This window comes from Tenrec ecaudatus, chromosome 13 (assembly GCF_050624435.1).
Source record: "Tenrec ecaudatus isolate mTenEca1 chromosome 13, mTenEca1.hap1, whole genome shotgun sequence".
Lineage (NCBI taxonomy): Eukaryota > Metazoa > Chordata > Mammalia > Afrosoricida > Tenrecidae > Tenrec > Tenrec ecaudatus.
Window position 1 is genome coordinate 1,532,799 of NC_134542.1, and position 27,221 is coordinate 1,560,019.

At 63.2% G+C, this 27,221-nt stretch overlaps 3 protein-coding genes across 6 annotated transcripts; all 3 read right to left on the reverse strand.

Annotated features, from left to right (window-relative positions):
• Positions 1 to 4,350: 4,350 nt before the first annotated feature.
• CAPN10 (calpain 10) lies at positions 4,351 to 12,437 on the reverse strand. Of its 3 annotated transcripts, none has more exons than XM_075529335.1 (12): positions 12,037 to 12,437; positions 10,136 to 10,267; positions 9,426 to 9,622; positions 8,320 to 8,537; positions 7,141 to 7,282; positions 6,895 to 7,061; positions 6,553 to 6,800; positions 6,114 to 6,316; positions 5,748 to 6,006; positions 4,883 to 5,082; positions 4,761 to 4,806; positions 4,351 to 4,660 (listed from the first exon to the last, which is right to left on the reverse strand). In XM_075529335.1, exons 1-12 carry the CDS (start codon positions 12,196 to 12,198, stop codon positions 4,631 to 4,633), a joined length of 2,004 nt encoding a protein of 667 aa, XP_075385450.1. In that variant the 5' UTR covers positions 12,199 to 12,437; the 3' UTR covers positions 4,351 to 4,630. The 3 variants fall into 3 exon arrangements, with proteins under 3 accessions (XP_075385450.1, XP_075385452.1, XP_075385451.1); XM_075529337.1 differs by lacking the exon at positions 12,037 to 12,437 and adding an exon at positions 10,911 to 11,892 and having other exon boundaries at positions 10,078 to 10,267; XM_075529336.1 differs by lacking the exon at positions 8,320 to 8,537 and having other exon boundaries at positions 10,078 to 10,267; positions 12,037 to 12,198.
• Positions 12,438 to 14,234: 1,797 nt separating this feature from the next.
• Positions 14,235 to 21,574, reverse strand: RNPEPL1 (arginyl aminopeptidase like 1). Of its 2 annotated transcripts, XM_075529438.1 has the most exons (11): positions 20,907 to 21,572; positions 19,420 to 19,560; positions 18,989 to 19,140; positions 18,510 to 18,626; positions 17,977 to 18,212; positions 17,574 to 17,687; positions 17,113 to 17,225; positions 16,815 to 16,923; positions 15,961 to 16,191; positions 15,642 to 15,784; positions 14,235 to 15,162 (listed from the first exon to the last, which is right to left on the reverse strand). In XM_075529438.1, exons 1-11 carry the CDS (start codon positions 21,426 to 21,428, stop codon positions 14,890 to 14,892), a joined length of 2,151 nt encoding a protein of 716 aa, XP_075385553.1. In that variant the 5' UTR covers positions 21,429 to 21,572; the 3' UTR covers positions 14,235 to 14,889. The 2 variants fall into 2 exon arrangements, with proteins under 2 accessions (XP_075385553.1, XP_075385554.1); XM_075529439.1 differs by lacking the exon at positions 17,574 to 17,687 and having other exon boundaries at positions 20,907 to 21,574.
• A 2,571-nt stretch (positions 21,575 to 24,145) lies between these two features.
• On the reverse strand, positions 24,146 to 26,812 carry DUSP28 (dual specificity phosphatase 28). The gene is made up of 2 exons (XM_075528960.1): positions 26,286 to 26,812; positions 24,146 to 25,388 (listed from the first exon to the last, which is right to left on the reverse strand). The coding sequence occupies exons 1-2, from the start codon at positions 26,661 to 26,663 to the stop codon at positions 25,239 to 25,241; spliced, it is 528 nt and encodes a 175-aa protein (XP_075385075.1). The 5' UTR covers positions 26,664 to 26,812; the 3' UTR covers positions 24,146 to 25,238.
• Between the last annotated feature and the right edge of the window lie 409 nt (positions 26,813 to 27,221).

The window sequence follows — 27,221 nt, forward strand, 5'->3', positions numbered from 1 at the left end:
GTGAAGAACGAAGGGTGCACGTGTGGCTGAGAGGGGCTAGCAGGAAAACTGGGAAGTACTTAGAATGGAACTCCAGTGGAACACGACGCACCGGCGTTGGTGAGGGGCAGTGATCGCTGCTTTGGGGGAGAAGAGGCTCGGTGTCAGGCGCGGTGATGCCGCGGCCGTCGGGCGCAATTCATTCCAAATTCACGTTCGAACACCGAAAAGTCCGGGAACTGGGCATATTTTTCCCATAAGAAGCCATGGAAAACCCAATAATTGGTTCTGAGACCCCAAATTGCACGGGTCCGTTCATTTGTCCACTGTCACGTGTCACTGTCTCCAGCACGCTGTCGCCATCGAGCTGTGTCTGATTCTCCCAAATTCACAGTCACTTTCAACCTGGTCGGTGGTCTGGCTTTTCCGTGTCGGGGTTAATGGTTTCCTGCCTTTCACTACATTAGACACCTTCATCACTTTCCCCTCCCCCCACCAAAAATGCTGCCTGTCAACTGAGCCAGGCTGTATTACATTTGCAACATTTCTCTCTCGATCTTTCTTGACTGCTGGTGTCTCTAACCATCTTCAGACAGAGTGGGGACACGTGGACAATGGTGACTGCTGGGATGCACAGTCCCAGCACTAGCAGCTGTCTGAATGAGGGCGTCCTGGGTGACACGGGATGTGGGACCCGCTCTCGGCCCACATGCATCTGGCAAAGCTACCAACACTGAACACAGTTTTTTTTTCAAGCTTTGCTGTTCAAGGAGTGGGGAGTTCGAGCCGGGAACTGAGGTGTCAATGCCCTGACGTGTGACAAGGAGACAGGGCACCAGGTCACGCCATGGGCCGAGAGGGAGGAAGCCAGGAGGAAGAGAAATGCAATGCAGCCGGAAGAGAAAAGTTGGTTCTCTGAAAACAGTGCAATTGGAGACTCCTAGCTAAACTGACCAAGAAACACACATATGCACACACAACATAAACACAGACACAGCACATGCGGGCACACACACACGCACAGACAAATGACGAATACCAGGAATATATGAGGAAACATCACTTCCAAGCCTTCACTCAGAAGCAGAAATCCACAGCAGGTCCTGCTTAGTCGTGGCTCAAGCAAGACCCCAATTGTTAACATAGCTCTGAGGCCTCTGCCTACCTGCCCAGCCTGGGCCCAGGCCATGTCTCTGACTGCCCACACAGCAGACACAGCTGCTCCCTCACAGTGCACTGCCAGGAACTCGCTCCCAGATCTTAGCCTGGTCAAGGACCCCAGACACACCCCTGTTCCCACAGAGCCAAGATGCTCAAGGGTACCTGTGTTCAGATGGTCCACCCCAACAGCCGGGCTCAGCCACACGTGCCAGCCTACTGGGGCCGCCCTGCTGCTCTGGAGTGGTTTCAGAGTGCGGAGAGGGATGTTGGGGTCCTGGTGGGCTCCTCACCAGGACGTGGGATAGAGAAAGAGTCCATGACCATTGGAGGAGGGAAGCAGAACCCCATGTGGGTCCCCTATGTCAGCCCCACACACTGTGCACACAGTTTCCGGGAACCACGGGACACAGAGCAGACACGGAGCATGCACACACGCGCACACACACACGGTCCCCTATGTCAGCCACACACGCTTGTGCACACACCAGTGCCTGGGAACCATGGCACACAGAGCACACACACACGGTCCCCTGTGCCATCCCCATATGTTGGTGCACACATAGTGCCCGAGAACCACAGGGCCCCAGGTCTAGTCCCTGACACAGCAGCTAGCCTCAGCCTGGCTGCTCCCCGCCTCACCTACTCCAGCCCAGCCAGGCCCCCGTCCTGAGCCCTGGCCCTGGATACTCACCCAGTAGCTGGGTGAAGGAGGCCCAGGACCAGAGGATCCCTGCCACAGAGGCGCTGGCTCTTGTGCTGGCGCAGGAAGTGGGGAAGAACAGGAAAGTCTGGGCTGGTGGGCAGAGTCCGGAGGGAGGGGCACACACCTAGGCCCACGCCCAGACCTGTCGGGCTGGATCTGCCTGGGCCCGGATACCTGAGGGCAAGACCTCGGTCCTCATCTGCAGGGACTTGGCCTGCCCGTGTCTCTGGGATCAACCCTGGGCTCGGTCCATCTGCTGAGTCGAGAGCCCAGTCCTCACCACAGTGGGAGCGGCTACCAGACAGCGAGGTGTCAGGCCAGGTCAGTCACTGCCCCTGGATGCACTGCTCAGCAGGGCAGGGTCAGCAGGAACTCCAGAGCCAGCTCCAAGGGTAAACCAAGGTAGCCCTGCCATGACCCTACATTGCCCAGGGACAGTGGGAGGGGGACAGCCACGGCTCAGGGACACTGCTCAGCCCTGCTGTGAAGTGGGCCCTGCCAACAGGGCCCCCGAGATCAAGGGTGGGTGCCTCTGGTGCCGATGGCTGGTACCTGGACCACAGCTGTCAATCTTTGAGTGGAGAACAGACTCTGGACAGTCACACGGGCCACGGCTGACTCAGGAGGGGCCAGGAACTGTCCAGGGCCCGAGGCCCCCCTAGGCTGCCTCCCGAGGGCAGACTTTTCCTCTTTAGTGGCCAGGCTCTGACTGACCTCCACCTGGTGCGGCTGGAAGGCGCTGAGCTGGTCAGCGCCACCTGACTCCTGGTGTCTGCCCTGCCCGGGGCTCTGGTTAGGGTCATGGGACGGGGGCAGGGCAGCTGAAGCATTTACGCTCTGACCCATCTGTAGCCAACGCCCCCCCCCCCCCCACACACACATCCCTTGTTTGGGGAGGTGCAGGGACCTGGAAGCCCAGGTGGGGAGGACACATAGGCATTTTTGCTTTCGCAGAAGCCAGTGAGCCTAGGGGCGGCGGGGAGTCCGATTGGTTGAGGTGTTGATTGACTGACCGACCAACAGTAGAGAGGGGCTTCCGGATGGATAGGCGGCCCGTGGGTTCTGCAGGACAGTGGTGGGGGACTGGTTAGCATGTCACCGTGGCGCCCTTACCCCTCCACTCTGCATCCCTGCCTCAGAGTCGAGGCCGAGTCAGCTGCACAGGGTGCTCTCCCGACAGCCCTACAGTCAGGTCCAGGGTGAGGCCCCTGCCAGGCGCCAGGCTTGTAGCCAGGGCTGCCTAGGTCACTGCGCACAGGCGATGTGGCAGGCCTAGAATCACACCTGGGCCTCTGGCCACTGGGCTCCGTGTGCACTGTGGCCGGCCATTCCCGAGGGCTGGCAAGATGGCCTGCAGCCTTCCCCCCAGACTTCCCCTGGGGTGGGCCCACTTGCACCACTCCCCGAGAGGCCAGTGGCCATCAGCCTCTTGAGTCCACTGGGCAGTGCCAGGGCTGTGGGGGCATAGAGAGCTGGGTCATTCACTAAGGTGAGAGCAGCCTGGGGCCTAGCCTTGGTATGCAGAGAGGCCACTGGGCACGGAGTCACTGGCCAAGTCTGGGACCCCAGGGAGGCGAGGCGAGTGTGACTTGGGTAGGGAGGGACCCTGGGGGCGGGGAGGAGCCTGCAGACTTCACTCCTGGGCTTGGCTTGCTCCTGAACCCGCAGATGAAGGGACATGGCCCCCTACATGCAGCCAGTGCAGGGAACACACATACACACAGAGACATGCACGTGCACACAACACACACCCACAAGCATGGCAGCCTTAAGCCAGTACTGACCCTGACCGCAGGGCCTACCCCATTTGGCAGCACTGCCCGCCCCCGTGTCCTGGAGCTCAGCTGCTGAGGCCCAGGAAGCAAGAACTCTCAGACCTGTGCAGGGCTCCCCACCACGGGTGGGCCTGCAGCAGGGGCTCCTTTTGGGTGGAGAGCTGTGAGGAAGATTACCGGCCCCTCACCCCACCCTGCCGGGCCCTGCCCTCTGCGTGGGGGGAGGCGGGCTGGGCTGGAAGTCGGGGGTGGGGGCAGTGGGCACAGGCCCATAGGGACACTGAGGTCAGAAACCACATGGCCAGGGTCACTGCCACCCTTAATGACCATGGAGTTGGGCCAACACTGAAGTGGAATGTGGTCCTGCTTAGGACACTCAGGGGACAAGAGTAGGGGCCTGTGGGGACCAGCACCTCTCCTGTACTGCTGGCAGTCCGCCTGGCCAGGGGCACTGCTGTATCCACCATCTTATACACAGGCCCACAAAGCAGAGGTGGACACCCTCACCCTCAACAGCCAGAGGCTTCCCAAGACCACCCTTCCCCACCTGGGACCCTCTCCTTGCATTATGGGCCATTGATGGATTGTGCCCTCTGATCTCTTGCACCTCCATGGTGAAAGGCAGCGCCTGCCACCTTCCCATGCCCTCTTCCCCAATCCAGTGCCTCCTTCCACCCTCCATTAGCACAGTGGCGTACAGGAGAGGCCAGACTGAGCCCTTCTGTCCCTGAGGTCTGGCTGCAGCTGCAGTTTCCACTGGTTTATTTAGAAAATCCTCTCATACAAATGTTCCCGATCCTAAACAACCGGACATTGGACGCTGATCTCAGGGCGCCCTCCTCTGGTCCTCAGAGCCTCGGGCACACATGAGGGTCAGGCCCCAAGGCTCGGGGCTCTGGGCTGTCCGTCTCTCTCCCAGGCCCTGGGCAGCTTCCCACTGGGCAGAGCGAGGTGGGGGTACCAAGGAGGGCCACGGGAGGCTGGTCACCAGAGCAGACACTCAGGCCTTTCTTCAAGTCTGCATGACGGCGGTGAAGGAGGCCTGCGGGGGAGGCAAGGAGGCCGCCGTGAATGGAGAGGCAGATGGCAGACAGGGTGGCTGGTCACACCCCCATACCCCGGGGTTGGGCAGACCAACCTACCTCTTGAAGGAGCTGCCCCAGGTTCTCCCGACTCTGCAAGGACCGCCTGTGGAAGTGAGCAGCCATCAGCTTCGAGCCCCTCCTGGCTGAGGGGCCCCGCACCCACCTGCACAGTCACCTACCTGTCGATCCTGGTTGCTATGGTGACAGTGAAGGCCGCCTCCTTGTCTGGCAGGTAGGTGGAGGGGACCAGTGTGTAGGTGCCCGCGGGCAGGCGGCAGAGCTGGCTCACCTCCAGAGCATGGCGGTGGGGCACGCAGCTAGATACTGGCTCCTGGTGCAGAGGGGAGGGTGCGCCCAGGTCCCCATAGCCCTCTGGAACCTGGCCGGGACAGACTGCGGTGGGGAGGCAGCTTAGGGTGGACAGGAGACCATGGCCCACCTTCCCTGTCTCTGTCCCCATCCGGGGCTCTGGAGATCAGTCCAGTAGGCGGATCATTGGCCTGGGCTCATGGAGCTACGAGACTGGCAGGACTCTGAAATGCCACCCCTGGCACAGCCTATCAGGGTTGGTCCAACAGTGCCCTCAGCAGAGACTCTGGCCTGGCTGGGCACCAAGATGACCAGGCCCCACCTGAGACTAGCAGATCCGCCCTGCCCTTGGAGAGCAGGGTGGTGGTCCTTGCAGACCCAAGGCTCCCGGCAACTTCCTGGCATGTGTAGGATGGCAGATGGTAGTGGGTGGGTGCCAACAGGGCAGGCATCAGGTGGGCAGTTCCCCAGGGTCAACCCACAAGTGAGGAGGTGAGGAGCAAAGCCCTGCCCACATGGCTGGTGGAGGCGTGGCACTGCAGCACAGGAGTGATTCTGGTCTCAGCCACCAGGACCTGCCACCCCCCCAGAGGCTACAGGACTGACCTAGTCCCCAAGTGGGCATCAAAGGGGTTTCAGTATGCATCTGGTTGGGGTCTGACTGTGGCCGCCCCCCCCCCGCCCCCGAGTGGGCCCCTGCAGACCCCTTGCCAGGGCAGCGGCCTGGGGTCTTGCCTGGTAGATGTGGAAGCCGATGGCATGGCAGGCACTGTCCAGGCAGTGCTGGCGCAGTGTGATGCGGATGCAGCAGGGGGTGTCCCTGCCGCCGGGCACAGAGAAGGACAAGCGGGGGTTGCTGCTGTAGGAGGGGGAGTTCCTGCTGCCTCCCGCTGTCTGTCCGGCCTGCCAGCGGCCCTGCAGCTGCACGGTCTCCCACTCCCCCGCAGGGAAGGCGCCCCTGGGGGTCTGGCTCCTGGGCACTGACTTGATGGCACTACGGAAGGAGGGTGAGAATGGCTGGGCTGAGGGCAGTGTGGCCAGCATGCTCCAGAATGGGCATGAGCAGGGGTAGGCTGCCCACCGGGGACACGGGGCGCCCACCTCAGGGCCACCTTCCCAGAGGAGAAGGCACGCAGCAGAAACTGGCCAGGTGCTTCCCTGAGGAAGGTGCTGGGCACGGCCAGGTAGTACCCGGGTGAGAGCTCACAGTGGACGAGGACCTCCCGGTCGTACGCATGGCAGGCAGTGCCTGCAGTGGGGGGTGTCGACAGGACCCGGGGAAGGCTGACCTGCCGCTTGTCCACCTGGGGGCCAGAGAGGGCTGCGATCTGAGGGTGCACGCACAAGCACACACACACCACACATACACATATACACACATGCACATGCGTGCACACACACACGGCCAGTGTCCCTGCAGGACCTCTATAATGTAAGCAACACGTGAAGCCACAAGACTAGTGCCCACTCTGCCCTCTGGTGGCCAGCATGGTAGGGCCACACCCAGCTACCCAGCCCCAGCACTGTCCCCAGGAGATACCTTCCAAACATGGAGGCCCAGGGCCTGCAGGTTCTTGCCCGGGAGGCTGGCTGGGCCCCGTGCAGCTCGGCTGTCCCCCAGGCGTCCCCGGGGCCTCTGGAGGACAGCCAGGCACACCTCACTGGGCTCCCAGACACGCAGCCAGAACTTGGGGTTGCTGGGAAAGCTGCTGTGGTTCCGGCATCCTCCGGCTGACTCCCCTCTGACCCAGGCCCCGAACAGTGACTGGGTGTGGCACAGTGTCCGGCCTGGAGTGGACAGGGCGCCAATGGGTGAGTGCAGTGACTAATGCACGGATGGACGGACAGACGCCCAAGGGGGGGAGGCAGGACTGAGTGTCACCTGAGTGGAGGCTCTGCAGGTAGCCGTCCTCGGATATGGGGAAGCCAACAGTGAGCTCGTCAAACTCTCGGACAAACTCCTCCTCGTCTACCCAGAACTCCCCGTCCTGCAGCTGGGCCAGGAGCTCGGCCGCCTCAGCTGCCTGCACCCGCCTCCACCCTGCGCCCCTGGGAGAAGCCAAGTCTCAGCCAGCAGGCCCAGAGTGCCCCCCAGACCCGACCAAGCCATGCCCTTACCCACACTCACCCCTCTCGCCAGGGCCCCTGCCAGCAGCGCCGGCCCCAGGGGTTGTGGACACGGAGCAGCAGGACGTTGCCGTGAGCCCGCGTGCGCAGCTCCCGGAGTTCTGAGACAATGAAGGCGTGGAACTGCCCCAGCTCCTGGGCCCCTTCGGGAGGGACATGGACAGAGGGTCACTGCAGGCACAGGTGGCGCAGGCCTGGGCTAGGGTCCTTCTGCCTGGTGTCAGGGGTGACCTGGGCCAGCACAGCTCAGACAGACTGCCAGGTCACGGGCCTGACTGGGTAGAGCTGGGGGGGGGGGGGGGAAGACACTCCCTGGAACTTCACAGAGACCAGGGCCAGCAGGGGCAGAGCTGGGGGCACAGCGGTAGCCTTCAGGAGTGGGGGGCACAGGAGGGGGGGAGAGAAAAACGGAGAGGGACGAGAGGCCTTGCCAGCGCCCTGTCCTACCCAGCTGACCTCAGTGCCGACCTCTAGCTGGATGGGCCAGGCTGTTGCAGCTGCCAGGGGCACCCTGTCACCCATAGTGTGCTCTGTGCCCTGTACGCCTATGGGGAATCCACCTGGCCCAGGCGCCTGGAGACCCACCACAGGGTCGAGTGGCCATCAGCACCAATGGGCTTTCTCAGTCATGAGACTGTACACCGGAACCAATGGCAGTGGTCGGTGCTGGAAAAAGCAGGATGTGTGTGGACCCGCACCTGGGCAGAGTGTAGAAAACCAGGTGGGGCCACTGAAGCCCACACATGGCCCGGAGTGGTGACACCCAGAAACGGCGTTTAATGTGCATGCACGCGCAGAAACAGGGCCAGGCCCCCAAACACTCGACTGTGGCTTTTTTCTCTTCATTTTCCGCAATCGTTCTTCCATGAGCATAACGTGCTAATGTCAAGTCGTCCTGGCCCACAGTGAAAGTGCCCACGCGCTCTCCTCGTGGAAGCAGATGGCCTCATCTTGCTCCAAGGTCTGGAGCAGCTGATGGGTTTCAACGGTGGACTTTTCGTGAGCAGCTGAGCGCTTAGCCCCTGCACCACCAGGGCTCCCTTGAGTGTGTATTCAGCTCTGAAGGGAGGGCGAGTGCGAGGCTCCCGGATGTGCTATGAAGCCAGCCTGCCAGGCCAGCCAGGCGGCAGTCAGCACAAGTCTTGGCCTGGCCCTGCTGGGGGACCTCTGCCGCCCTCACCTGCTCTGGGGCTGAGCACCGAGCAGCTCAGCAGGCACCGGTCCTTCAGGGGGAGCAGCTGCCGCAGGGTCCTGTGTCCCCGGCCGCCTGTTCCATCCAGGGGGGCACTGGTCCTTGTTAAGTCCTTCAGGCTCCACCGTTCTGCCAGGCCACCAGTCAGGTCCACCAAGGCGTCTGCCACCTGCCCTGCCCACAGGAGCTCGTAGCACCCATGGACCCTGGGCACAGGCCGCAGGTGAGCAAGGTGATGTTCCCCGACCGTCAGCCCACCCTGACCCTGCCTTTGCTGCTTGGCCTCCCAGTCACTACCATACCCTGCCTTCCAAGGTGGGTGGGTGGGCTGGCTTCCAGCCCCCACGCCCTCACTCACAGTCCTGCAGGCACGCCGGTGGACAGTAGACGGAGGGGCCACTACCTGGCCCCTCAGGCCGGACCCTGAGCCAAGACCAAGAGGAACCAGCGCCCCTGTACGCTGTCCCTCCCACCCACACCTGCAAGAGGCCACCCCTGCTGCCCCAGATAACTTTGGAGGCACTGTCCAGGAGGGAGCCCAACCTCTACTCATTTCTGGCCTCCCCGCAGGGAGGAGGGGGGCGGAGGGAAGGCTGACACACCCTCAGCTGGGTGGGAGTGGAGGAGCCAAGCAACAGCCCCAGAGCTGGTCTAGACTTCCTCCAGTCCTGCCAAGGCCTGGTCCACACTGGGCTAGTCCTTCCCCACCCTCCAGCCAGGCCATGGGTTCTACCCTGGTCCCTCCCTACTCCTAGGCCCATCCTCCCCCCCACCCTATACTTTCTCCACACTCTAGCCCGCCCATACGTGAAGTAGGTGTTCCTCTCTTAGCCCCACCCCGCACCTGATGGAGGCCTTCTCAAGCTTCGCCCCAGCCCCGCCCCATACCTGGCTTAGGGTAGCTCCATCTAGTCCCATGCTGGCCCTTCCCTGGCTTCCAGTCCCACCTGCCCGCTCCTCACTTCTGACCTGGCCAGTACTTGGTGTAGACCTTCACCTTCTAGCCCTGCTCTGTCCATCCCCAACCCTGTCCAGTACTTGGCATAGGCCTGCTCCTTCCTCCAGCCCAGCCCCGACCCGGGCCCACCCCGTACTTGGCGTAGGCCTTCTCCAGCAGGGGGAGCCAGAACACGTCTTCGCTCTGGCAGCGGGAGAAGCAGAGTCGCCCAGCGAGGCACGGCAGGCGGTCATCCACCATGACGTCCACCCAGTGTCCATACTGCCACACGCGGCAGGTGAAGCAGCCCCGGTATGCAGGCTCCAACCAGCTCGGCTGTCCCAGGGGGATGACCTAGCACCCAGGGAAGGCAGAGGCAGCTATGAGCTGCCTTTGAGCAAAGCCCAACGGGTGGGGGGTGGTTGTGGTCAGAGCAGCCCACTTGCGGAGGGGACAGGCACTATGACTGGAATTGTGGCCTGACCTTTACTAGCCCCCCCACCCCCCATGGTGCCCAGTCCGCAGGGCAGTGTGCCTAAAAGCCAGCACCGAACTGGGTGCCCCATTGGGAAGGAGGCTGGCCAGGCCACTCCCGAGGGAGCCTGGGGCCTCCGGAGGGCAGAGCCTTTTCCTAACCCTTGTCAATTTAGCCTACGCCCGTCAACACCGACTAGCCGAGGCCACTACTCCACACCAGGGTCCCCGGCTGCCCTCCTACTCTAGGTTGGCGTCCACCCACATCTGCTGCAACTGACTGTATGGATAGCCCGGGGCCCACAATGTGTAGCACACAGGGCTCCGTAACTCACCCCCCTCTGCAGGGAGGGACAGCCGGGGGTCCCGGAACTGCCCGAGGGGAAGCCGCACCTGCTCCAGGAGGCGCCAGCTCTTCTGCAGGGCCGCACAGGCGCACAGGAACCAGCAATCCCCCAGCAGACCCTGCTTCACCTGTCCCTCCTGGGGGCTCTCGGGAAAGAGCCGGGGTGCCGCACAGAGCTCCTGAAAGAAGTAAGGTGTCCAGTGAGGCAGGACCTACCTTCCACACCAGCTGCCCAGGGCCTACAACCACTATCCCAGAGATCCCTGGCCTCAGACCCCATCCAGTCCAGCTTGGGCTCTGGAGATGCTATCTCTCCTCACTCTTGTAAATCAGTAGGAACCCCCCGACACTGGGTAGATCCTGCCATCCACCTCTACCCAATATCACTGACCACAGAACACCCCAGAGAGTCCCCAACACTGCTGGAAAGCCTGCCCCACACCCAGACCCCTAGAGCCCTGTCCCTTCGGTAGTGTCTTGAAAAGCCCTCAAGGCTCTCCCCTCCCCCTCTGCACCCAGGGCCTTGTCTCAGAAGGCACTGGGCCTGCACCAACCCAGTCCTCCTGCCCTCATCCTGGCTCCCTTCCCTAACCCCTGCTCAGTCAGCCCACCTCCTTGGGCAGAGAGCCCCCAGCATGAACACAAGATGTCCTGTTCCTGATCGCCTGCCCTAACTGCACTGGGAAGAACTCTTATCTGCATCACCAGCCCAGGGAAGATTCACACCAGGCTGAGATCACACCTACCACCGCCCTCAGGCTGCTGACCCTCGCTGACCCCAGCTGGCCTTAGGATTCAGGGCAATGGCTACAAAGAACTCACACAGCATGCACACAGGATGGGCTTTATTAAGGTAGTAACAGGTTCCAATTCAGGATCAGGAACAGCTTGGGATACAGTTCTTCCATTATGACAGCAGGTCTCTCTCTTTGGCCCTCAGCCTCTTGGGCCACCTAGGCCCCCTGCCCTGCTTGGGATGCCACCAGTAAGTCTCAGCCCAAAGGCACTCAGCCTAGAACCACCAAGTGACCAGAGGTACCCCAGACTGCCAGCAGGCCTCCTGTCCCACAGTACCCAGTTCTCTGGCTCTGAGAGCAGAGGAGTCCACAGTGCCTTCTTCTTCTGGCTCCAGTCCTGGTCTCCTTAAGCTGCCATTTAGCCTTCCATGGGTGTAAATCTTTAGGGAAGCACGTGACCCTATCCTTCTAGAGAGTGACTAGTGGATTGTAATTTCAGGCCTTTCAGTCAGCAGCACACTTAACCCACTGTTCCTCAGGAGCCTCCCACGACACCCAAAAGCCACATCTTCTTGAAATAAGCCCCAAATTCCATAAGGCTCTTCATGCTCTGGCTCTGCCTCCCCTCCACCTGCTCTCAGGATGGTCCAAAGATGGACTCCTCAGAGCCACTTCAGTCACCACTCAGCTCCCTGCAAGGGGTGCTGGCCGCCACCAGACGCCTTGTGAGGCCTGTGGCCACTCAGGGCTGTCTCACTCAGCAGACGTAAAGTTTCAATTCAGCTGCAGGCCATGGGCCCCTCTACATTGCCTTCTGAAGAGTTCCTCGCTGTGCCTTCCATCTCCTCCTGAACTGTTGCTCTCCTCCGGCCTGCCATGAACTTGACTCCATCCCACAGTGACCCAAGCTAGAACAGCAAGGCTCTCTGGTGTTTTTCAGAAGCTGACTGCCAGGCCTTTCTTGCGCAGAGCCTCTGGGTGAGCAATTTGTGATCCCCAGGGGTTTCCTCGCATCCCAGCAGGTTCCAAAAGGCGGGATCTAGCGCTTGGGTGTCCGGCACATCCTACGTGGGCTGGAGAGGAGGCGAGCTGGGAGCCATGACTGCGGACTCAGGCAGCCAGTCTGGCGCTCCCGGGGTTCCCAGGGCGTGGCTGCTGTGGCCCGCCCCGCCGACGGCCCACCCCTCGGCCCCCCGCGCCACACTGCCCACCTGCGGCCGCCGCCATGTGAAATCCTCCCGGAACTGGGCCAGCGGAGTGGACAAGTTGAAGAAGAGCGAGGCGTCCGAGGCCGGGAAGGCGGCGTCGCGGAAGAGCTCGGGCGCCGGCGGCTCGGCAGACCCGTTCGCATTGTCGACGCCCCGGGTTCCCATCTGCGGACCCCGCAACGATCGTGGCCGCGTGAGCGACCCGGGCCCGTGGGCTAGGGGCCGCGGACCCAGGGGAACCCACCCCGGCGAGACCCCGGTGCCCCGCCCCCCATGCCCTTTAGAAAACCTGCCAACCAGCCACCCTCTAGGGGGGCAGCCTCCGCTCCGTCGCCCGGGTAACCGCGGGGTACCAGGCTGCAGCCAAACAGAGGCGTCACTCAAGATCACATGACAGGCCAACCCAATCACACCGGAGCTCGCCCCGCCCCGCCCCGCCCCGCGATCTCCTCTCGAGGGTGGAGCTCGTTGCTCGCTCTCGCGAGGCTGCTGTCCCTCGCTGCTGCTTTCTCCTTCCCCTTCCGGGGTCTGTCGGAGGCGGAGCCGTCCCTACGGAGGCTCACGCCCAGAAAGCTGTCGGGCATCTGGTCCTGGGGCTGACCTCGCTCGCGCCGGGCGTCCAGACTGGGACTCGCGGCCTCTTGGGACTGAGAGAACAAAGGTGACCGAGGCCTTGACGCGGACTACAGACCCCAGCATGCACCGCGAGTGCGCAGGAAGAGTCCCTCCTTCCTGTGTCCGGAAGCGCCTTCGGCGTCCAGATCTGGGCTGTGCTGGGTGCTGGCCGGTGGCGGTGGCGAACGAGCAGTAATGGGCAGACCTGGCGGTCACTACTGCCACCCGAGTCCAGCGACCCGCTGCGCACCCCGCCTGGTCCTCAAATGACCTGGCCGCTCAGGGGTGCGGGGTGATGGACTGATCTCAGGATGTGCTCACTTTCGCCGGGGGACCCTGGCCCTCCCGCGGCTTCACCGTCCACCCCGCAAGCTTGCTGCACGGTGGCTGAAGCGTGCCGAGCCCAGACTGCGAGGGGAGCGGGATCCCGGCCCTCGGAGTGACAGCGCTCCGCTAGCTCCCTGGCCTTCTCAGGTGTTTTCATCGCCCGGCGAGTTAATCCAGTCTTGCGAAAGGAGTCTCGGCGGCGTGGTGGCCTCCGCATAGAGCTGCTAACTTTTCTGCCATCAAGTCCCAAAGGCCTGTACGCTGGAAGAGAACTGGCGGCGGAGCCCCTGCCTGCTGCTTTAATGAGCGGCCGCTGCAGCTCCTCCCTCTGAGGCCAGGTGGGCAGTCTCCTGGGTTGGGAGCTCAGGTCCCTCATCTTGATAGAATTCCAAGACCACACAGCTGGACATCTCTCTGCACTGTCAGGCCTCAAAGCCTCAGTACGCTAAGCACCTAGGTGACACTGCCAGTCGTTTCCACCCAGCACCTGGCCTCCCTCTAGTAGCCCCTCCCAGGGTTCCCCTGCCAGTAAGCAGCCTGTTCCCTAACCCCAGAGCTCCATGCCAGTCAGCAGAGCTGCAAGGCAGGCCCTGGGGACAAGGAGAGTCTGAGGGAGGGGCATGAAGGCCACACTGGCAGGATTCTAAGCCACATCCTCCAACCCCATCTCACTGGAAATAAACTTGATTGTAGCTCCTACTGCCGAATCACTCAGCTTCCTAAGCAATGTGCCAGCTGGGGCCTGCGCGCCTGCCGCAACTGAGCGGCACTCACTTGCAGGAGGAGGTTCTGCCTTGGCTGGCAGGAGCACTTGGGCAGGCCTGCCTGGGCGGTGGGGCCACTCTCCAGGGACTGCCCTGAGCAGGCCTTGTTTTCTTCTACCCCAACCCAGTGAAACTGAGGGTCTGTCCTCACTACAGGAGGGAAAGCCAAATCCAGGTAAGGTCACTAATGGCAGAAACCAGCCTGGTCCTGGCCAGAGTGCCAAGGGATGAATCTGGGTCATTGTCCTTGGAAAGGGGTGCACACATCCAACAGAGGCCCTTGCTAAAGGCAAGCGTTGGCCAAAGACTCTAAATAGGACCTGGAAAGTGGCACCCTCTGGTGTGCGTGGCCTAAGGGTTCATGGGGGTAGGGCAAGGCCAGCTGGGAAACCTGCCCCATCTAGCACCTGCTATCAGAGGAGGTGCCACCAGTGGCCAACTTCACCCCAGGGATCCCACGTGGGTACCAAGTCAGAAGGCATGGGAAGAGGAAGGTCAGGTTTGCAAAGTGGAGGTTTAATGGGACGATCCCGGTTGACGGTGCGGGGCCTAATCAAGGCCCTCACTCCAGTGGTCCCTGGAGACCCCAATGGCCGCCTCCGCAGCAAGGTGGCCTAAGGAGAGCACCGGCGCCACCTGCCGCTTCCCTGCGGTATTGCTTCGCCCGTGCACCCACCCCACCCCGCTCCCACCTAGGACACCGGTTCCCTGAGGGGCTAAGGCTTTCCTGGGCCCCGGGCCCCTCCCTGGGGTCGTGCGGCCTCTCCCTGGTGCCCCCTGGCAGGAGCATGGGGAACAGAGGGCAAGTCTGCGTCCCTGGCCCTCTGCCCAGGAGGCTGCGGGGGCAGGACAGACTGAGGGTGGCCAAGCAGCCCACAACGTAAGGCACAGTGTGGTGGTCGCCGGGGCCTGGTGTGGATACCCGCCCCTGCTGCCGGGAGTCCGCTCTGGGCGCTACCCCAGTGTGCGCACGGAGGGCACGCTGCCCGGGGGCGCCGCAGGGACCTGGGCAAAACCCCGCAGAGCCCGTGCCCCGCTCAAACCCGCATCCTGCGCCCTGGCGAGCCCACAAGGACGCGGGATGGGTGGTCCCGGTCGCACCCAGAAGGCACAATCGTGGTGTCCGGAGGTGGTGGGCAGCCCGCACGGGCTAGGCGGACACGTTGACGTCCCTGAGAGAGAGGGCAGTGCCTGGGGTCTCGTCCCCGAGCAGCAGGGCCGGAGTGTCCGTGTCCCGCTCAGCTCCCGGCTCTGCTGTCAGCTCGGCTCCTGGGCCCAGGCCCTGTGACAGGATCTGCTGGATGGTTCTGCGCAGGTTCGGGTGCAGCCGGCCCTGGGTCTGGTAGAAGACTTCCAGGGCGAAGGGCTTGAGGGCGCCAGTGCTGAGGTCCTCGTAAAGCGGGATGGTGTACATGCGCGACATCTGCAGGCGGGCGCTCAGGGTCAGGGAACCCACCCGTGCCCCTGACTGGCAGCCCCCCAACCTGGCATCTGCCCAGAAGGACAATTGCCTACCCTCATCTCCAGGACGACAGCCTGGTTTACTGCCCCACCCCACCACCCCCTACCCAGCCTAGCTTACCACCACCCAGGGCCACCTTGAGCCCCCCCGCCCCCCCCCCCCCCCCCCCCCCCCCCCCGCCCAGCTTCTACGGTGTCCAGATCGCGGGAGCATGGGGCAGGCCTGCGATCCTCCAGCCTGTGTGCAGAGCGGTGGCCCCTGAGACCCAGAGTAGGTCCCTTCCCCTACACACAGGCAGCTCCAAGCCCTGAGACGCTATCCTTCCAACCAAGTACTGTTCATTCCCCAAGCAACCAAGACCCCACCCAGCCCTCGAGGCAAGTGGGCAGCGGAGGCGTGGCTGGCAGAGGCCCCGCCCCGGGCGGCCAGCAGAGCAGCACCTGGCTCTCCAGGAAGCGCCGCACACGGTGCAAGTCGGGATAGTAGTCATTCCGGACCACAAGCTGCAGCCAGCGGATGCGGATCTCGGCGTTCATGGAGTCCAGCAAAGACGAGTAGCACTGGGACAGGCTGGTCACTACCTCTGCAGGCAGGGCACGTCAGGACCACCCAGATGCACCCCACCCCCTGGGAGAGCGGGAATCCACCCTGCAGTGGCATGAGCCCACCCTGGACCAGTGGAGATGCCCACCCTGGGAGAGCGGGGGACCGCCACCCTGGGAGAGCGGGGACCGCCACCCTGGGAGAACGGGGTCCCACCCTGGGGCAGCGGGGAGCCGTCCAGCAGTCTGTCCAGGAACAGGGCCGTCTGGAAGGTCCTCCACTTGGAGATATCGATGGTGCTGGCAGTGGCGGCCACCTGGTCCAAGGGCTCCGCTGTCCACAGCTGGAAGAGGGCCTCCACTGGCCGGGTTAGACTGGACCCCTGTGACAGATCCGGTTCTGCCAGTGGGGGGCCTGTAGCGTTGAGCCAACGCTCAAACTCCAGCCCTGTGGGGGCGGGGAGGCAAGCATGTGGTACTTGCCCAGCTGGGAGGACCACCCACACAGAAGTTGTCCTCAGCACAGAGCCCACGGGCCAGGTCCCACTGTCTGCCACTGAAAGCCACAGCCTGTGGGGTGACCCAGGACCCACACCCACCCCAACCCTCTCCTGGACACAACACAATAATGCTTCAACCTCAGCCCCAGAGGCCCTCGGCCCCATGAGCCAGGTGCACGACCCCACAACAATCTATGTCCCCTCACCCACCTACCATTACATTAAGGTCCCCACGCTCACTCCTCCCATTCCCACCACCCTCCAGCAAAACCCAGCTTTCTCCCAGAATGTAGACCCTTGGCCTCCTCTTTGGCCCCCATGCCTCAGAGCCCAGGCTGCTGTGCTGACACGCTGCTGCTGGGGAGGGTCTTCAGTTGCCCTGCCTGGTCCTGCACGCACGCGCGCACACACATCCTGCACACATACGCGCGCACGCACACACACACACCCAGTGCTCCTTCTGTGACTACCAACTACCAGCTATCACCATCACAGGAGGGCTGGGAAGGGCAGCTTGGGGATGAGGGGAGAAGGCTACCCCACCCCCCAGGGCCATGGCTGCCGCCCCCACCTGCCCGGCAGTCCACGCTTTGCTCCCTGAGCTCGGGGAAGAAGCTGAGGAAGGAGTCCAGGAGGTCCTGGGCCACCACGCTGCTGAACTTGTACTTCTCCACATAGGCCTGTGGGGACAGGCTGGTCTCAGTGCCTACCAGACCACCGCCAGACTCACCCAGGGGCATCCCGGGCCCAACGGGACTGGCAAGGGAGGGGAAGTGTCTGGACATGCTAAGGAGCAATGGCTGGCCAAGGGGGGGGGGCTTCCCCAGGTGTCTCCCAGGGAGCGCCAGGGTATGGGGGGTTGTGCTCACACGGAGGAAGTCATCAAAGTGCTGAGGATCTCCGCAGAGCTGGGACAGGTAGTATACAAAGCAGTACCCCTTCTCGTACGTGAAGAGGTTCATCAGGTGGCTGGGGTTCACACCTGCAAGGGAGAGCCCTACTTGTGCCATGCCTGGGACCTTGTGTGTCCCAAGGGGCCGGAAGGAGCAGTGGTCTGAGGGGGGGGGGGGGAAAGCTGAGAGCCACCACTGTCCTCCCAGGCCTGGAAACAGGATCATGCGACCTGATGCCCTGTACCTAGGTGAGGCGACCTCACTCTGGGGGCTTCTTGAGGAAGGGTCTTGGGGGGGGGGGACACGTGGGAGTGTGGGCGGGGTGGAGTCCCTGGCTGGGAGTGTGGGTTTGAGTACTGCAAGGGGTACCTGACCTGTCGGGCTGGTGAGCAGGGGTGCAGCTGGGGTGTCTGACCGGCTGTGGGCAGGAGGGGTACCTGGCTCCAGCTTAGCCTGCAGCTTGCTGACCGGGCTGTCCTCTCCCAGCAGCTTCATCTGCCGGTGCAGGGCATCGAGGCGGAAGGCCGTCTCTAGGCAGGTGAAGGCCGCACCTGGGTGGGCGTGTGGGCAGAGGAGCCAGGCAGGTGAGGGCTGCAGGGAGGGAGGCACTCACGTCCCATCCCCGTCCCCCAGGGACAGTACTACAAGTCTCAGGGCCGCTGCTACGCTGCTCCTAGGAGCAGACCAGTGGGGACAGTGCGCATGTGTGCAGGGGAGGTGCTAAAGGGTGGGCACCCGGTCTCCCCACCCACAGACTTGGTTGTGATGCGTCACACTTAGGAGCCAGCAGAGTGGGGGGTGGCTGGGGGAGGACACTCTCCACCCACCCGCGGGTAGTACCATAGGTCTCAGTGGTGATGCGCCGCTGTGCGTAGGTGGCCAGGCCCTCGCTGAGCCACATCTCCTCCCAGGTGGCGTTGGTGACTGCATTGCCGAACCAGCTGTGGGCCACCTCATGGATGACATCGATGACCAGGAACTCGTCGCTCTCCAGGATGGAGGAGATGATGAAGGTGAGGCAGGGGTTCTCCATGGCCACGATGGGGAAGGAGGGCGGCAGGAAGACAATGTCGTACCTGCCAGCAGGTGGGCAGCTCAGGGGCAGGAGCCCACACCTTCGTGATGGGAGGGCAGGGCAGACACCACGGGAGTCCCCAAGGGGGACCGTCTCCCAGGTAGCCAGGGTTCCAGGCCTGCCTCAGGCCATACACAACCCCCTAGAACACACCTGCCCCGTGTTCAGACCCCTCCCAGGACACACCTGCCCACACGTAGCCCCTCAGGCCATATCAGCCCCCCATGTAGAGCCCCCAGGCCACAACTGCCCACATGTAGCCCCTGCCCCACCTGTGTAGACCCAGCCCCAGCCATACCTGCCCCACATGTAGGGCCCATACAGTCTCTCAGCCGTGGTCAGCCACTGTTCCACCATGCCCGATAGCTTGCTGGTGGCGGTGGATAGCAGGCAGGGCTCAGCCCACACACGGCTCCTGTGGGGCAGAGAAGGTGGGCTGGACTACAGACCACCCTCTCCAAGGCCAACCCGCTGCTCCCCTGTTTTGGCCCAACCCCATCTCCATCCCCAGCAGACACCCGGGGCCAGGGTTAGTGGTCTTGGTAGCTGCCCAGAGGCCCAGCAGCTGCTCCTGGAGTCTTATGGTGGCGAGGGCAGGCCTTTGAGGGTAAACTCAGGACGTGGCAGTAAAGCTTGGGGCTCTGCCTGTGAGCACCTCAGACTGGGCAGGGGTTCTCGACAGAGTGGCGGTGGGCCTGGCCAGGGGTGAGATTCTCTGAGGCTGGATCCCAGCCCCCAGGACAGGGATGCTACAGTAGGCAGCAGGGGAGGACCTACCTGGGTCCGATGTCTGCTGGCTGGAGATCTCCGGCCACCAGGGCCACGAGGTAGGCGGGTACCGGGTGCTCCATGTGGAAGTGGTACACACCCTCCTCCTCCAAGAAGGAACTCCGGGTGGCGCTCATGAGCACCTGAACCCCCGCAGGGGCCTGCGGGGACCCCAGATTGAGGAACAGGGCCCCTACTGCCTGGAGCCCTTGAGTCTCCCTGGGGATCCCACAATCCTTCCTAGGGGCCCCAGCTCCCAGTCCAGGACAGTCCTATCAGGGTGGTCCCCTGGTCAGGGGCCCTGTGTCTTCAATGCTCTCCTCTGCCCCCCCCCCCGGCTCCCGGGCAGGGACAGGGACTCCATACCTCAGCAGACCTATCTGCGCCCTCCTCCGGGACCCAAACCCAGGCAGAGGCTGGAGGAGGGCTCTGGGGCTCACCTTGACCACAGCGGAGTAGGTGCACTTGACGGCAGGCGTGTCGAAGCAGGGGAAGAAGGAGCGGTTGCACACAGAGTGGCCCTGGGTGAACACGAAGGGCTTCGCGTGGCCGTAGGTCAGCTCGGGGCCCAGCCACCAGACCTGTAGGTGGGCGGGGGGGATCAGCAGGGCACCACCGGCCCCCTGCCCCAAACAGGATAGGTGGGCAGGTGGGAGGAGGCTAAGGTAGGGCGCAGGGGAGGGTGGTGGGCTGAGGGCAAGCAGAGTGGCCTTCCTCTGGGTCACCGAGGGCCATGCAGACCTCATGTGTCCAAGGTCCAGCTCTGAAACCCAGTATCCAAACCCACTGCCGCTAGGGTGACCCGAACTCACGGGACCCTGCAGGGCAGGATGCAAACCCCTCAAGCTTCTGAGGCTGCACATCACTGAATGGTGACCCCCACTAGCTCCTTTGCACAGAGCCGCGCTGATGGGTTTGAACCACTGACCTTCTGGTGAGCAGCCAGTGCTTAACCCAGTGTGCCACCAGGGCACTGCGGGTCTAGTTTGGGTGGCAGGATGAGGGGGATTGAGGTGTGCCTTGAGTCTCCTGCAGTGACCTGTCCCTGCTCTGCTGGCCACCAGGCAGCGGGAAGCGCAGTGGACACAGAGGGGTGGGCTGGAGGGTGCCAGCCACCCAGGGAGGTAGCCGGCGGGCACTCCTGACCCCGCAGGGGCTGACAGCTGTGGTGCCCACTCCATGCTCCCCTGGCATGTTTGGTGCCCACCCTCTGTCCCCCTCCAGTGATTTGAAGGTGCTGTTCCCATGGGGCCAAGGTCTTGAGTAAAGCAGCCCTGTACTCCACATGCCAGGGTCACCGGGTAGAACACCCCTCCCTCCTCACCTGCCCCTGCAGGCTGTCCACAGGTGTGGTAGAGCTGGGCTCTTACCTGGGTCCTTGGTAGACCATCACAGGCCAGGGGAGCTGAAAGGGCCTGTGCCTCCCAAGGCTCGGGTGTGGGGTGAGTGGGGAGGGGATCCCTTGCGTGAACTCCATGCTGGCCCGGGGGCAAACCCATACACTGTAGGGCCAGCAAGGCTTGACCCCTGGACAGCCTCACCATGGGCTGTCCTGCAGCCACAGTGGCAGCTGGGCCACTTGACCTTTGCCAGAACCTCGGGTGGTGGGCACCCCTTGCCCACAGTGCTGCATGCCAGCACCCCCAGGCCCCACCAAAGGAGTCCAAAGCCAAGTGCCACACCCAGGTCAAAACCACAGGCCACCTGGCCAAGCTACCCCCCCTGTCAGCTGCCATCAGGCAGGCAGGTGTCAACCAGGTGCTCCAGTCCTCTCACCATGGGAGGGCCTCCAGGGGCACATGCACCGCCCTATCCCTCTGCCCACCGTCCCAGGCTCCCCGGACTCCTGCAGCTGGACCTCCAGCCAGCCAGGCTCCTCTCGGCAGGTGCCCGCCCCGCCGGGCGCCCGGGGTTCCCCAGGACTCACAGCGGGGGCGTCGACGGAGGTGTAGCGCAGGATGACCTGGAAGGGCTGGTGTGCCAGCAGCTCCGGCGGCAGCGTGACGCTGAGCGAGGAGCCGTAGTCGGTGAACGGGTCCACCCGGAAGGCCAGCGGGCTGCAGGCGGACTCGGCGTCGGGAGCCTCGGGGAAGGCGGGCAGCGGGGGAGGCGGCGGGCCTGGCCCCGGCGCCGCGAAGGCGAAGGCGCAGGGTGGCTCCGGGTCGGCGGCGGGCCGGCGGAAGGCGGCCGAGTGCAGGCGCAGGGCCGGGTGCGCGTCCAGCACGAGCGCGCGGGGCGCGGGCCGCCGCGCGCACAGCTCCAGCACCAGGCAGCCGGCCAGCTCGCGCGCCTCGGGCCGCAGTTCCAGGCCCAGCTGCAGGTGGCGGAGGCGGAAGAGCTGCGCGCTGGAGGCCGAGGCCACGTCCAGGGCAGGCGGCGGCTCGGGCGGCGGGCGGGCGGGCGCAGCCTCGGCGCCGGGCGCCTTGCGGCAGCAGCACTGCGCCGCCATGCCGCGCGCTAGGTGACATCCATGGGCGGCGGGGGCCGGGCGGCGGCGCGGCCGGGCGGCGGCGGCAGCGGGGCGCGGGCACAACAGGAAGTCGCGCCCGGAGCCGCCCGCTGCCCCGCGCCGTGCGCCTCCCCGCTCGGGCTCGAGCTCGGGCTCCGGCTCGGCCGCCGCCGCCGGGGGCGCTGTGGCGGGCGGGGCGGAGCGGCGCGGGCGCGACCTCGGCGCCCCCTGGCGGCGGGCGGGGCTCCCGGGGAGCGTGGGGCCTGGTGGGGGACCCTTCAGTCACGACCGCCGAGTGGCCGCGTGGTGGGCGCGCGGCAGAGGCGGGACCTGCGGCTGCGCTCTGCTCCGCGGCGGCCTCAGCCACAGGGAGGCAGAAGGGGATGAGTCCCAACCGGCCGCGCGGCGTGCTAGACCCGCAAGGTCTGCGCATGGGTCCTCTCAGAAGGCCCTGGAGCAATCGCACCGCACGAGGTCCTGCTGCGCCGGCCAAATCCCCAGGCACCCCCCCCCCCCCCCCCCGCCCCAGGCGAGCGGCAGTAGGGGCAGTCACTAAGTAACCAGTCTGTTGGCTCGTGCTGCCCTGGGGACTGGCTTGCGCTAGAGAACGGACTGCGCCTGGGACAATGTTTGGAGCAGCTGGCCTGACCAGCGTCCCCCACTCCTACCGCCCCCAATTCACTTCTGGGGCCCAGGCCCCAAGGGACTGGAGGAGGTGTTGGTGGCTGCCCAAGGGGCCTTGACCAGGTCGCTGAACAAGAATATTGGCGGGGAGCGACCTCCCATCCACAGGACCACCACCCCTCTTGCACACAGTGTGGAGTGGCCAAGCTGCAGCCACACTCATGAACAATGACTCATGGTCAGCCTGAAGAGTGGGGGGCGTATGTGGTCTGGCCATCCAGAGTCAGGAACTCAAGCATACTGGGATGGGGTAGGGAGACAAGTGACCAGACCCCTGAGGCATGGGCTCTCTGTATAATGCCTGGGGTGGGGTGGGGTGGGTGGATACACATCATGCCTGTGGGAGCTAAGTCACTGAACCATACCTTCTGAGCCATGACACTATGTGGTCCTTCCGGAGGGCAGGGGTGGTGGGCAGACAGCATGCCTGCATAGGGTAGGGAGGCTGTAGAACCAGAGGCCATGCCTCCCAGGGGTAGCGGTGGAGTGACTGGTCACATGGACAAACACAAGGTCCCCAGGTCCCCACAAGGCCTCTTAGCAGGTACCTGCCTTCTTGGAGACCCCAACTCCAACTCACTAGGAACCCAAGGTGTTCAGTTTTCCAGAGCGTGTGTCGGGGGACCAGTCCTGCATCCAGTTCTGGAGGAAAGCAAGCTGTGGAGCCACTTTGCTGTGGCAAGCAGACCACCCTCCACCCCAGGGTAAGGGGGGGCAGGACAGCAGAGACACGTGTTCTCAAGCTCCCCCTAAACCAGCCCTGTGCTGGACAGGCCTTCAGACACCTCCTGGTCTCAGGAAGCAACATTACATCCCAGGTTCTGGAGCCCAGGGCACTCCTCAAAGTGGGTGGGGTTGTGGGAAAGTCACCAAGGTGGTCCACTTTCCGCACAGAGAGAGAACAGTCACATGGTCACTAAGTAACCAGGCCACCAGCTGAGAGCTGAGGTGACAGTCAGGGCAGCTCAGGCACCTGGGGTGTGGAATGTGGGAGCAGGATGAATTCAGAAAGGGGGAGGGATTGGAAGGTGGGGCCAGGGAGAAACCTCTTAGGTGATGCTCTGGAAATACTGTGAACCCCACAGTACTCAGCCAGTGAGGGACTGGGGGAGGGCTTGTGAGCTAGGGCAAAAATGCTTTCTGAGGAGCTGTGAGATCTGCCTCCCTTTTGCCCCATTTGTCCCAGGCTTGGGCTCCTGATGGTGCAAAATATAACCTAAAGGTCTGTCTCTCTCTATCTTTCTCTCTCTCTCTCTCTCCAAAGTGAGGACAGATTGGATTTCCTGAGTGTCTGTCAGTAAAGTCCTGTGGGAGAAGGCTGTCTATCTGCCTCAGTCCTCTGGAGCAAGACCCATCACTGGGGTACAGCCCAGATCAAGGGTTTATATTGACCCGCCAGTTACCAAGAGGAGCCAATACACTGAGATTTCAACAACTTTTCTCACAGGGTTGGGGGCACTGCTGGGCGAGCCCTCCTCCCACCCCACTTGGGCTGAGGAGCAGATCCTGCCCAAAGTGGGCCTGGTCTGATAATCAGAAAAGCATGGACTGGTCCCTCCACTCGGGAGTTCCAGGTGGACAGCGGCCCACACCCTGCTAGTCACCAGTCGGAGCTCATCGGATACCGGCGGGCTCCTGAGGTGGACTGTGCTGTCTCAGAGCTCTCCCCACCACTCTCTCTCTGCCCAGGGAGGAAGGTCAACAGTCGGGGAGGTTGGGCACCACCCCCTACCCGCAGCTGCCACTCAGGCTCCCCTGCTGGGGTACAGGTCCGCCTGTCCATGGCGGCTGTGTGGCTGAACAGCTCTGCCTCCTAAGGAGACACGAGGAAGAAAGGGCTGGTGATTAGATGAGGACACGGCTCATGGAAGATGAACTTCAGGGACTCAGAACCCTGTGGGTCAGAAGCTGGGCAGGGTGGCCACACCAAGCTCTCAGGTAATTTGGCCTTTCCTGCTGCTCTCCAGGCCAGACCACTCAGGGTGAGCCCTTCCGGAAAGGTGGCCCCCCACACACACACCAGGCAGTGAAGGCCTTGCTGTGCATGACGGGACGCTGAATCAGCCACCCCCCAAGCTCCTTAGAAGTGGGGATGGTGAGACTCCATCCCACACACTGGACATGTCATCGGGAGAAGGGCACCGTGCTTGGTAAAGAGGAAGGCCTTCAACGAGATGGACAGACAGAGTGGCTACAATAAGGGGTTCACACACAAGGGCAATGGTGAGGATGGGGGGGGGCCGGGCAGGGCTTCCTCCTGGTGTGCACAGGGGTGTTTGCAAGTCAGAGCTGATGCAACTGTACCCCACGACGACAGGGCTGAAGGAAAGGAGGCCAGCACAGGGCACGCTTGCCTGGTTCATGAGCATTGGGACGAGGTATCGGGGCTCCCCTCTCTAGGTCACGTGTGCCATGTCCTTTCTCTGTCCCCACTGCTGCGAATCAGCATGCCTGGGTGGCTAGTCCTGAACAGAGCCTTCACACTTGGACAGCCATGGTGATGTTCCTGGGGGACTCAGCATCCCGGGGCCACCAGCCTGGTGGAGGCAGCGTGGCGCTGGGCTGGTGTGTGAGGCTGCTGTAGGCAGTGGGAGGCCGAGGAAGGCAGGGGGGCCTGGACACTGAGCAGCCATGGGCAGCCTGTCCTTCTGCCCTTGCCTGTGTGCTGTTTGGGATCACCTGTCCCTGCCCTTTGGACAGTGGGAGGTGGGAGGATGGAGGAGGCTGCAGCTTGGAGTCCTCAGTCAGTGTGGCAGGCTGCTCAGTGAGGCTAGCCAGTGTCTCAGGTCCTCTTGCATCTCCCCACAGCTAGCATGTCTCTCCTGGCCTGGGCTCCCCCAGCTTCCAGTCCCTGCATTCAACTTCTTCCTGCCTAAAAGGCCTCCAGTGGCTTTGATGCCCCTGCCAGCCTGTCTGGTGAGCCAAGGCTGGCCAGAGGTGATGGGAAAGAGTGTCTGTCTTGGAGGTTCAGCTGGGAGGTAAAGGCTCAGCCTGGATATGAGAGCCTCTCAGTTGGCAGCCTTATGTCCCGATGCCTGCAGGTCTGGACAGCTGACATAAGGCCAAGTGTTGCCTGCTGTGAGGACGCAGGGTGCTGGAGGGGCACTGTCCCCAGAGGCTGGGTGACTAAGTGTGCCCTGCATGCTCGGTGCAGTTGTCCTGGCTGGCAAGTACTGTCCCGGCAGGTGCCTGGGCCCACAGCTGGCCCTCATACTGCTGCAGCTGAGACCAGAAGCCTGGGTTGGGCTCAGCCACAGGGCGGGCGTGCTTCACAGCCTGTGAACAAGACACCAAGAGTTAGGCCAGAGACCCTACTGGGCAGAGGCAATGGGGCTGCTCGGCTCAGCATTTACAGCTACAAAGAAGAAGCTTCTCATTTTTGCATTTGCAACTATGAGATACTTACTTCTGCTTGGATGGATACAAACATGTACCACATCATCAAACATTCAGGCCCGCGGGTGTGCCTGAAAGTGGGGCCCCATATGGCTTTGGAAGTCCCCGCAGACCCCAGAAACATGCGGGCGGGTGAGGGACAGCTGTCCCAAGTGGTTTCTGAGGCTGTCAATCTCTACAGAAGCAGACTGCCTCGCTTTTCTCCTGGGCAGTCACAGATGGGTTTTGAACCGCCCATTTTGAGGTTAGCAGCCCAAACTGATGCACTAATCATTGCTGAGCATCTACCGTTTTAGGCGGGCTTCAGGCAGAAACTGTTTGTAATTGGCCCCTACTCTTTCGCTCCACAATAAAAACACATTCGGAATCCCTCTTATGTGCCCGCGCCCTGAAAACTGACCGAGCGGGCGGCTGTGCGGGCCTGTTGCTCAAAGGCGGTCTGAAGTATAGTTAGTAGGTACCAACGCACGGCACCACGCCTCCAGGGAGGCCGGCCTGCGCAGCCCTGGACCACTCAGACAAGACAGGCTGGCAACGCCCACCCCTACCACTAGGCCCCGCCCTACTCAAGAGAGCCACTCACGATTGGTCCGACCCTAAGGTTGGGCCCGCCCACGGTCTAGAGAACAGCCCTACCCGAAAGTCCTACTCCTAGTTTGGAAATCGGCTACACAGCAAAGGCCCGCCCCTGAGCTCAGGCTCCGCCCACAACGAAGCCCCGCCCCCCGAAGGCCGGTTCTTCTGGCTGGGCCGGTCTTTCCCGGAAGGCCCGCCCACCTCGAAGGCTTGCGCCAGGCTAAGGCCGCGGTGCCGCATGAGGTAGGCTGTGCAGACGGCGGCCGAGCGGCTGCGGCCGTTCTTGCAGTAGACAAGGCAGGCGCCGCCGGCGCGCACCGCGGTCTCGATGGCGTCGCAGGTGGGCTCCAGGTGTACCAACAGGTCCTCGGCTGGGTCGTCGAACACGGGCACGCGCAGCGAGGCTACGCCGGGCGCGCGCGGGTCCGGCTGCTGGCGGGAGACGTTGATGCACAGCGTCACGCCAGCGCGCGCCAGCATCTCAGACGCGCCCGCCGCGCGCGCGCTCCCGAGGAAGAGCCCGGGGGCCACGCGCGTGAACGGCGGCGGCCCGCTCTGGGGCGCGCCCCCAGGCTCCATGGCGGGTCCCTGGGTCTTAGAGCCCTCTGCTGCCACCCAGGGCCCTCTGCAGCCTTGTCAGTCCCCCTCGGGATTCCCCCTCTCCGCTGGGCCCTGACGACCGGACACCCAAGGCAACCACCCTGGGCCGGAGGGCACCTTGGGCAACCCTCCCCTCCCTCTTGTCCAGTGGAAGGCTGAGCTAAGAACAGGGCCCGCCCGCAAGGCCCTGACTACTTCCCCCATTGGCCAGGCTGGCCGTGGGAGAACTGCCGCTCCTCGGAGTGGTTGCACGTGGGGAGGGCAAGCCATTGGCTGGGCTGAGGCCTCCACTATCTTTGGATTGGCCACCGAGGAGTGGGCGGGGCCCGGGTGCACCCTGTCCTACACATTCACCAGCTCCCTACACATTCACCAGCTCCCTCCACATCACTTTGTAAGGGCAGCCCAAAGACTGCTCCTTTGGAGGTAAACTAGTCCGTGATACAGAGTTGGCTGCTGGGCCTCAGTTACTGAGTCAATCCGAGAACTTAACCGTTTGCACCCACTTCTCCCGCCGCCTTCCCCAGGCTATGAGGA